Source organism: Penicillium daleae (genome assembly GCF_028827525.1).
Source record: "Penicillium daleae strain IBT 16125 chromosome Unknown utg000008l_segment0_segment0, whole genome shotgun sequence".
Taxonomy (NCBI): domain Eukaryota; kingdom Fungi; phylum Ascomycota; class Eurotiomycetes; order Eurotiales; family Aspergillaceae; genus Penicillium; species Penicillium daleae.
Window position 1 is genome coordinate 3,921,064 of NW_026623156.1, and position 10,529 is coordinate 3,931,592.

Sequence of the window (10,529 nt, forward strand, 5' to 3'; positions counted from 1 at the left end):
CGACCTGGTTTGCGGCGGAGGTTGATCACTTTACTACGGACCCCTGGCGTCTTGGGGCCGATCTTCGGAGGAGCTTGCTTGACGTACCTTCAGGTGCACCATCCCTGATTGCTGGGTGATTTGGCCTTTTCTCCTTTTTTTAACCCAAAGACATAATAAACCGAAAATAGCTTCTATTTGATATGAATATTTGTATTATTTTGATGTTATTGTGTTGAGGACGGATGTCGATACATGCGTGTTGAGGAATGGGCGTTGAGGGGATGGTGAGGCTATTCACAGATTTGGCGCCAGCGAGGTTGGTGGCTGGGGTTCGAAACCCCGGAGGTCTAATTCTATTTACTTCTACGAGAAAGGAAAGGTTGTTTAAAAGGTCTTCTTCTATTGTTTCACATGCAGAACAGTTTGGAGAGACAAAACATCCTGGCTGGTTTCCTTCCAGACAAGGCCGAATCTCCGGCAGTTGTTTATAAAAAGAAGCTGAATAATATTGAGTCATCTCCTCGTAGTGTCTCCACCACCCTCAAAACAACCCAAAACTACCCCATCCGCACACTCGGCCAATAGGTCTTCATCACGATAGTCAACTTGCCCAGAAGGTGAACCTAGAACGCAGCTGAGATGGTGCAGAGAAGGCACCAATATATGATTGACCCCACTGAGGCAGAGAAGCAGAGTTGTGACTTGAGTTTCGTTTGAAGCTCTTGTATGAGCAGTATCTTGAATTATGGGCCTCTATAGACTGCGGACCCCGATCGAACGGAGATTGTGATGCTGATTCTTTGGATCTCCGCAGCCAAGGCTGGGCAGGGCAAAAAGGCTTATTTGAGTACTGAGATAATGTCCGAGCTCCGCTTGATGTCTGAGTTTTGATGTATGATGGGAAAGAGTGAGGTGCTGAAGTTTTGTGAATCTTGTGGACTGTGAAATGAAGGTAGAAGAACACAGTGGAAAGGAGGAAGTTGAAGAAGAACATGTAACATGTATAAGCCGGTAACAGGTTGCAGTGCTTAATGGTCGACTCTGAAGTGAACAATTCGCTCCGAAGGGAAGGGTCCGTTCTGAAGAGGCCGGGAATAAGGCACAGGCGTATAAATCTAGAGCCTTTAAACGTTGCATTGCACAATCTTTTCTGACCTCGGCGACACTCTCCTGATGATCCTCCTCGTAGGCCAAGCGTTGTATCAGCCTGCTTCGCCGGTCTCACTCTTCTCTCTCGTCGCTGGGTATCGTCTTCCATCATCGCTTCTCAGAGTAACGATCGGCGGGGATTAACCCCAATGACAGAAGGGACCGTCTATGAACGCCCGAATCTCTCAGGCAGTCTTGGCCTCCGTTAATTCAAGGAAAGCTCCGTAATCATTTTCACGGTTGTGACAAGTCCGTCGTATATATGAGGGCATGGATATTTCCTCGGGTATTGTTCTGGCGAAGTATTTACCACGTTAAAAGCACTTCCTGTTCTTGCATTCCATTCCAAGCCGGTAGCCTTCCTACCACCTGGAGCAAGCAATACCATGCCCCCGAATGGTGCTTCACCTTCTTGGTGGATGTTTTCTTGGTGACTCATTCACCGGGTTGTCTGGGATTGTGAACACGGTAGGACGCTCTTCCTATGGAGGACTGTGTTCAGCAATGTGGGAGTAACGATTTGCTGCCGTCCCGCATATCGCAAACTATGCACCGTTGACTGTGTCGAGAAATGTTTTGCTTTCGTGGAGATCCCGATCCCACTTGGCAAGGCAGGTTCCAATCATTAGGAATAATCTGGCTTTTTGTTGGAAATCAAGTCCTAGCTCAGCCGAGGCGGGCTCGGTGTACCGTGAGCAAAGTTGGATGTCGGGGTCAGAGAATAAAACACGTGGTGGAGAAGATATGGGTACTTTGCTTCATCCGTAGGTAGAATGTTGGACCTCATCCGAAGAAGAATTGCAGATATCCTCGTTTGAACTCTGGTGCAGCGGAACGTTGTGGAAGAACCGGGATAAACTGCGTCATTTTATCTGTGATATTTTCCCAGTCTTTCCAACCTAGGCGATATTAAGACAATCTCATACCCGATATCTTTTCATGGCGGTGCCTTCATTCCTTGTGGTATATACGACAGCTTGCCAGAATAGATCTTCAAGTTTCGTGAGGTTGGTGAGATAGCGACGAGATGCGTCCCTAAGATAGAACAGTTAGCATGGTTACTGAATACAGCTTGTATGAATCCGGGCCTGGTGTGCTAACCGTGTGAGAAAGTGGGAGAGTTCTCTATCTGCTCATCATCTTACCACACCGGGGGAATTCCGCCTTCAGGGGACTCCGTGCGAGCAGAAGCGTCACCCTTGATTTGTAGATGGAGTGACAATCTATAAATAGGTGTAACAAGCCGTGACATGTTTCATGAAAGCGAAGACCGCGTTGGAACCGGCCCGGTGAAAAACAGGAAGATGAACTCGGGGGCCATGACGATGTATTGGGGTCACGGCACATCCAGCATGAACCAGTGGTCCAAGGACGCATGCCCCATGAGGTCTGTGCGCTCTTCCTTAATCAGAGAATGACATATGCCGGTGTCCGCTATTCATGAAGAGTAAGAACCGACGAAGGATATCATCCATATGAAGGGTTTCTCAGGAAAGGCTAGATAGGTCCAGCCGTGGCGGGGAATATATAGACGAGATTTCGATCAGTGACATTTCCACAAGCTCATGGGGGCAGGTGACATCAGATCTTGTTAGATGGTCTCCATTTCACTCCCAGGTCGGGCCGAGCAGGAAAGACTTGGGAAGTATTGATGGATACCTGCAGAACCCCGCACGTTCCCCTGGTCAATCTCTGTCGTGTTCAAGTTGACGATGATCTGGAAATGAGCCAGACGTTGGCCAGAGCATTCAGGGCCACTGAGCCGCGTGCCGAGCGCGGTGACCAGGCCACCAAACATGCTTTCAACGACGACGGCTAGTGTCTGTGAGCGTGTCTCGTTACAATGCTATGAGGAGTGTCTCCGGAGTCTTGACGGGTCTGCTTTGATGCCAAAGCATTGTTTTGAACAGCCTAATTATTGTCAGCCTGATATGATTTGAATGGGACTTCTCCAACGTACATCCATGAGTCAATAAAGCCTGGCCTGATCTTCTTCCCTCCTCGAGTGGATCTTCGGGCTCGGAAACAGCGTGTAGAGAGGTATGAATATACCGCCATCGAAACGACATGCTGATTTGGAAACAATATGGACGTTGCCTCGGGTATCAGTAAGAATACGTTCCGAGAAATCGGACTCCTGCTGTTGAGTGAAACGACTTTGAATAGAAGGCTGATACATGAAGAATGAGTGAGGTAGTAGGTAGGATGTTGGAGAGAAAAAGAAGGAAAAGGGCCCGGGAGAGGGAGAAGGGGCCTATTAACTTAAAGATTTCTGGGAAGCAAACGGACTAAGTTTGGTCATGCCCGACATTGACAAAGTGTTTGAAACAAGAAAGTCTGGGTATTTTGTCAGCAACCTTAGCAGACATTGGAAACTGAAACCACGTCCAAAGGGTTGAGTGTTGGTCACTTTCCCTTGGTTTTGAAAATTGATCAGACAGGCTCCTTTATTCACGCCAGTGTATTTACATAGAAGAGCCTCAATATTCCCCCGATAATTCCTTTACAAAGTAGCCGCAAGCATAACGATCCTTTCCCAGCCAATGTTCCCTTGAACGAGCCACCATTTGAAAGCCTTGACCCAGTTCGTTGATATCGATATCCATTGTTCATTTGTTCGCTTCTCGGTCAGAAGAACTTGAGATTTGCTCTGCTTCGCCCGTGGGACTCGTTTCACCTGGATTCCCTTTCGTAGGACCTTTTACCTCTAACGTCCCTTCACCAGGTAACTCAGCCTGAGGTGTATCCGGACTTTGATGCGCAGCAGCCAGTTCTGCCACGGGCGTCTTTGGTGTCTCCAGCGCGGGCAGCTCAGCCGGTGCATCGGGTCTCCCAGGTCGAACTTCGCTATCCGCATCAAGCTCCGGTTTCAGATCGGGTTTAACCGCTGCACCTGCATCGAGCTCCGGCTTCCCAGAATAAGGATCCATATTCTGGTCCGTCCTTTGACCCGACGCAGAGGCTGCTTCGGCTCTGTGTGCCTTTCTCCGTCGATGCCACCAGATGAACGCTATCACAGCTATGATGATGACGCAAAGGGGAACGCAGACACCAATCGCAATTTTTGCGCCCGTCGAGAGACCCTCGCTCGACGCGCCTGGGGATGGTGTTGACGTTGACGTTGGAATGTCATATGTGGCGTCGACCTTTTGGATGAGGAAGACGGGCGTGCCTTCGAATTCTGCACCACCTTTACTTCCGTTGAGGCCGTTGTTGCCGTTGTACGCCGGGGCCGATGTCGTAACGCATTTGCTACTGTCGAGGGTAAGATAGCTGCGTGTTGGGAGATCGAAATGGCTACCACTGCAATACTGGCCGTCCCAGCCATAGCCACTGAAGGAAAGTTCACGTCAGCAGGGCATTTCTCAAGGTAATCGTGAATCATTATCTTTGGGGATGGCACTTACGTGGGACAGCAAAGGATCGCAAGAGAATCCGTGCCTATACTTCCAATGTAGTCCGGATATTGTTTCGCGGCCACGGTGCCAGAGGCATTTGCATGCGTGACATATCCCGAAGGACACGCATATCCCGGATTGAAGGCTTTGTTGATGATTTTCGTGGAATTTCCCGGCGTCCATCCCGACGGAAAGCAATTGGCGTCCCAGCCGACATGTTTACCATTGCAGCCGGCTCCCCACCGGAGCAAAGTCGAGCTCGAATCCCGCTCGACCCATTGCTCCGTGGCACAGCCAGTCGGGGCAGAGAAGACGGTCGTGAGAGGACCGAAATCCGTGGTCGTCGTCATGGCGAGAGGGTGCGAAGCATGTTAGATGGTCGGAGAGGAGAGAAGAGGAGAGAGGAGAAAAGGAAGAAGACGCTGGTCAAGAGGAGAACACGACAGCCACGGAGCGGGATTGGGGGATTCACAGGTCGCAATTAGCCCAATAATAGCCCCAGAGATCGGCATTTCGCGCCCGGTTCATTCGTGGGAACCTGTCATGGTGTTGGGCTAAGCATTGGGTGCGTCGCACTGCCTGCGTCGGAACCACTAGGCCTTGAGCGCGCCAATCGGTGTGAGGCTATGGAGGACTTGTCAGGCCCGCCATGGGTCTGTGTGGTGCGTTGAGAATAGCTTCCCCGACCCCAGTCTGCGTCAGCGGCGGTTGAGCAGCTTGAGGACTCTGATCTCCTCCATTAGGACTGGAAGCGTCTGTGGTAGAGCGAGAGGGAGAAAGACGACGAGATATGATCTGTTCAAGGGAAGCTTGGGACAGCTTCAATTCCATGTTGTTTCATTACCCAAGAAGGCAGGACTTTAATTCAGCCCCCACGGTAAGTGTGGAAACGAGGGTTCAGGGGGCTTCGCACGGTTGAGGCTCGGCCCCACACCGTCGAGGCTTACTTCAAGAACCAGCGCGCTCGTATTCGAATAGGGGCTGCTGATCCAAGCCATGTATGCCATACTAACGATGGATGTACCACTGAATGAATTAATCTTGTACATGCCTATTAATCATGCTATAGGTAGTTTCTGCATTTCCAACCCATGAATCTCCATTAAACCCCGAAAGATGAACCTTATGCTACTGTCTAGATAGTTGGAATAGTTGCAAAAAAACATGGAAAGATCCAAAACAATGTTTGCGCTTCTAATGCCTAATGTGCGCTCGAGAAAAAAGTATGCTAAGGGGCGGGATATACAAGAGTAGCTCCAGTCAGATCGAACGGTAGCTATCGGGGAGATGGGGAATAAGCAATGGAAAGTCAAAGTGTAAGCAATGCAACAAGTCCTGAGATACATCACAATATATATCCAAGGCGAACAAACCACATCTATCAGCCGCGCACCTTCCGATAACTTGGCGGACTCCACGATTGCTTGATCAACTTGCCCGCCCACACGGGAATCAGTGACACTGCCAAAACGGCGAATACACGCCACAGCCAGTCAAGGGTGATCACGAAGCGGAGGTTGAAATAGTCACCGAGGAAGGGAATACTGCCCGCGTAGAGTAGAAGAGTACCGAGAAGACAGAAGATCATCACGGGATGCCAGGTTGTGATTGCGATGGCGACCATCCCCAGTTCATTCAGAACCAGGGCTGTAAAGGACACACTGAGAAGACGTGGCCCAGTGATGGTATGCAGCAAGATCTGAGATAGACCCTGGATGACGGCACCCTGGTAGACGGAAATGAGAACCCAGGTGAAGAACGAGCGGTAGCTCAGGCTCTTGCCGGTCTTGAGCTCTTTGTACAACTCCGGGTAGAGGTTGGCAAGGCGCTCGTCGACATCCTTGTCCAATACGAGTGAGAACACGGGTGCGTTGGTATAGACCGTGCCGTATCCAATCATTAGCCAGTTAATGAACAAACCCTTCGGGTCGAAGTGCCCCGCGATGCTGTACATGGTCTGGCATACAGCAATGATCAGACCGCGATGCATGATAAATTGTGCAAGCTTGGCGGACCGCTTGTAAGAGTTGCGCCCGTGCCAGACCAGAAGCTTGGTAAGGTGGTGGAACTGGGTGATACTGAAGTCTGCGGCGAGAGAAGCCTGGCGACCTTCTTTGCCCACAATACCAATGCCAACGTCGGCAGCCTGGATCATGGAGACGTCGTTGCCACCATCGCCAATGCAGCAGACACGCTTCTTGGTATGCTGACGGATCAAGTTGGCAACCTCGGCTTTCTGCGTCGGCGAGCAACGGCACGCAATGACAGCAGGCAGGAGCACCGCAACGGCGATGAAAGCAGACCGGAACTCTCCCAGCATCAAATTGAGAGACTCGCCATCGATCAGGAGGCAACAATCAGTCTTGTTGCGCAGGAAATCTAGGGCTTCTTGGGCCGTTGATTTGTCCGTCACCTTAGAAACGGTGTGAATGTACTGTCCTCTGGAGACAAGCTTAGCAGAGATAGCAACACAACGCGCAGTCTCGACCTTATCGCCAGTCAACATCCAAATCTTAATACCAGCATTGCGCATCAATTCCAGTGAAGACTTGACATCTCGTTGCAAGCGATCCTCCACACCGGTCACACCGAGCAATTCCAAGTCTCGTTCTAGGTACTCGCTTACAACCTTGGCCATACCGACGTCTCGTGATTGAAGAGAGAGGGAGGCCTGCTTGAATTTGCCTGCAAATTCCTGATATTGCTGGACGGAAAGGCGCTTGCGCCCAACGACCAGCGTGCGCAGGCCCTCACGAGCCATATTTGCGGTTTCCTCGTCAAGCCAGTCGTTTGCCGCAACAATTGAGGTCATAACCGTATCGGCGCCCTTTTGATAGAACCAGATCTCTGGCTCTGCACTAGCACCCGCATCAAGAACATTTTCACTTTGATCAAATTGGACAATGATACCCATGCGTTTGCTGTCAGAGGTAAAGGGGAAGATGTCGAGGATTTTGACACGGACGACAACCTGCTTCGAATCGGTAGACTCGAGTACGATGCTTTGGCGATCGCGATACGAGAGCTTCAAGCCAACCTCCTCGGTATATCGAACGATTGCTATCTCATCAGGAGATGAGGCTTGATAGTTGGTCACTTTTCGCCCATCCTCTTCCTCTTCTCCGGTTGGAGTGACGTTGTGACATAGGGCGAGGGCTAAAATTAGGTCTCTGACCCGAGATCCAATTTCTCTCCTGGTGCGCGGAGCAGCGGCCTGACCAGCCTGCGTGCCAAATACAGTCGATGGTGTCGTCAAAGCATTGCCTGCAAAGCCTTGGCGAATAAAAGAAGTCACCTCGTCCATTGCTTCGTTGGCATAGGATACAGTACCGACGTGAATCTTCTTCAACTCCATTTCTGAGTTTTCATTAGTAATTGTTATATGTAGGTAGGGGAAACGAAGCATGGAACAGAAGCCTACCATTCTGAGTCAGAGTCCCGGTCTTGTCGGAGAGCAGATATTCGATCCTGCCCAAATCCTCCGGGATTGTGCTTGTTCGCACCAAGGTATCGGGAATGTCCTTGTCGCGCTGAATGAATCGACCGTAGACAGACTTGGCCATGTCCAAATTCACTCGAAGACTCATAGGAATGATGGTAGAAAAGAGGATGAGGTAGATCATTATCGCTACATACCACTCCTTGTCGTTGGTCGGCTCGAACCCTTCCAGGGCAACTAAGATGATAGACAAGGTGAGGGTCAACGCACACAAGATTTTCGTCAGGCTGTTGATCTCATATTCTAACAAGCCAACTTTTGATCTTGATGGAGACGTGGAAAGAGCAGCTCGAGTTTGCGAGCCCGTGTAGATGATTGCAGCGTAGGTCACGGTGTTGGAAGCGAGGACAGTATTGGCCCAAGCAGTGTTGTCGATGCTCAACGGCGCAGAGTTGGTATGCGGGATTTCGCCATCCTGGGCCCCGTTGTTATTAGTGGGAGAAGCAGTGGACTTGTCGACGTGGGCATCGTAGAAACCAGTAGGAGGGCCTAGTTCAATGGTTCCAACGAAGTGGTTTACTCGCTTATCTGAGGGACTGGCGGTGATCTTGAGCCGCGTTAGGTCTTTCAAAGGAAGAGATTGAGAGAGGACAGAAGGTAACCGAAGCTTCCAATCAGTTTCACCATCTAATTGATCAGTTCGGATGAAAGTGTCGCTGGCAGAGGATGCGTCTGCGGGATTTGCACTACAGCTCTCTTCAAGAGAAGTAGGGCCAGGTATAGGGGAGTTGAGCAGGTCGGCAGACGGCCCAGGGATGGGCTCGTCCATTGATGCTTGGCGCTCGCGCTCTGAATTTGAATCGTTCGAGACGCTCTTCAGAATCACGACATCAGCGGGTAGGCGCTGGTTTTTCCGGATTTTGAGCACATCTCCAACTTTCAGATCTCGAGACTTTTTCGTCATCTCCATCGCATTTGACCTCTCGAGAGACACGACCGTGAACTCTTCCGCATTTGCCTCTGCATCTCGACGTCGTCGACCAATGTCATCCAGGGCCTCCTTTCCTAAGGATATTGTGACAACAAAGGCTAAAGGTGCAATGTATGAAGACATATAACCAATCCGTAGCATAGGAATGACTTGCGATAAGGCGACGAGCAAGAAATAGATGTTGAAGAAGAAGGAAAATTCGTTATACAGGGTGCGGGGCAGGAAGCTCCAGGGGGTATATTTCGCGTTCGAGACGACATTCGCTGGGTATTTGGTGGTTTGGTATTGGCCAACAAGGACTTCGCGCGGAGGTTTATTCTCTTGATCTTCGACATTTCCGCGCAGCCGGTTTGCGGTACTCTGAAGGAAACCGGGGCCTCTTAGACGCGGTAGACGTAATCGACCGCCCTTTTTCGATGGTTCGTCTTCCCGTGACAATCGAGTCGAGTCGCGACGATCGAGCAATGGCGCATCATCTTCGGCTAGGTTTTGCGAGCTGCCATGGGACCTTCGAGGTCCACCGTCCCCGCGGTCCTCCAGCAACGCCTCCGTGTCCCCATCTGCCGCCCCGTGGTGCCCGGAGGCGCTTCGTTTCCATCTGCTGCCCACACCGACACGTAAATTCCGCAAAGCGATCCCCGGTCCATAGTTTCGTGAACGACTCGCGTAGTCTCTGGAAGCTCGAGAGGGCTGAGGTGATGCGGTATCGGGATCGAGCTCCTCGAGGTCCAAATCGTCGTCATCAGAGCCTGAATAATCGTCAAGGTCTTCTGGCCGTTGGAGGGGATGGAGATAATCATGTGAGGACGACATAGTTAAAGAACAAGCCAGTGGAGGTTCACAATGACTTGGATCGTGAGTTGTGAGGCAACGTGGTGCGTTCCAGCTCTATGAAGCACATGCCAGGATCATAACTCAGATAACCAGTCCAGGAGCTTTGGGGTTTCGCGGGAGCATAATGAGGAGGGCCAAAGGTTGCAAGAGCGTATTGAAAGATATCGATGGTTGCAGACAGTGAATCCGAGTACTATCAATCTCTGCAATTACTTGTCTCAAAAAGTGAAGGTCGATAATCTGCTACGAGGCGTGACTGCCTGGCGGCAAGCCCGTGATACGCGGCCGCAATCACCTGACCGTGCATATGGGATTTGGGGCATCCGCTGACGTAAGTATGCATAAAGGTAACTAACTAGTTAGTTAGGTGTTGTGCACTGGCGACGGTGTCTTCTATCGGCTCGGAAAATCAGTTAGTCCTCTACTTTCCTGTCAAGGGGCTGAGTCAGCGGATATCACCGAATCAGGGCCCGATCTCACCCTGAGGGCGCCCATCGCGGTTTCAGGCATATTCCCAAGTCCGCTGAAAGCCATTCCCTTTTTTTGTTGGCCTCTGGGCGAATCTGATGCTTTCACCTTTATTCCCTTTTTAATTTAATTTGCACATTTTCTTTCATTGCTTACGCCATTTCATGGATCGTTGGATTTGACGCCGTCGAGAGTTTGGTCGAGTTAGGATTGTTGACCTCCGGACGCCACTGGAGACGTGTCAGGTTGCTGCTACCTCCGAAACGAA

General features: G+C 50.7%; 3 protein-coding genes across 3 annotated transcripts; all 3 read right to left on the reverse strand.

Annotated features, from left to right (window-relative positions):
- Positions 1-2,722: 2,722 nt before the first annotated feature.
- N7458_009954 (uncharacterized protein) lies at positions 2,723-2,929 on the reverse strand (the record flags this gene model as incomplete). The annotated part of the gene is made up of 1 exon (XM_056913336.1): positions 2,723-2,929. One exon carries the CDS (start codon positions 2,927-2,929, stop codon positions 2,723-2,725), a length of 207 nt encoding a protein of 68 aa, XP_056762185.1.
- Positions 2,930-3,740: 811 nt separating this feature from the next.
- Positions 3,741-4,879, reverse strand: N7458_009955 (uncharacterized protein; the record flags this gene model as incomplete). Its single annotated transcript, XM_056913337.1, has 2 exons — positions 3,741-4,464; positions 4,539-4,879. 2 exons carry the CDS (start codon positions 4,877-4,879, stop codon positions 3,741-3,743), a joined length of 1,065 nt encoding a protein of 354 aa, XP_056762186.1.
- A 1,031-nt stretch (positions 4,880-5,910) lies between these two features.
- Positions 5,911-9,772, reverse strand: N7458_009956 (aminophospholipid-translocating P4-type ATPase NEO1; the record flags this gene model as incomplete). The annotated part of the gene is made up of 2 exons (XM_056913338.1): positions 5,911-7,886; positions 7,951-9,772. The coding sequence occupies 2 exons, from the start codon at positions 9,770-9,772 to the stop codon at positions 5,911-5,913; spliced, it is 3,798 nt and encodes a 1,265-aa protein (XP_056762187.1).
- Positions 9,773-10,529: the final 757 nt, after the last annotated feature.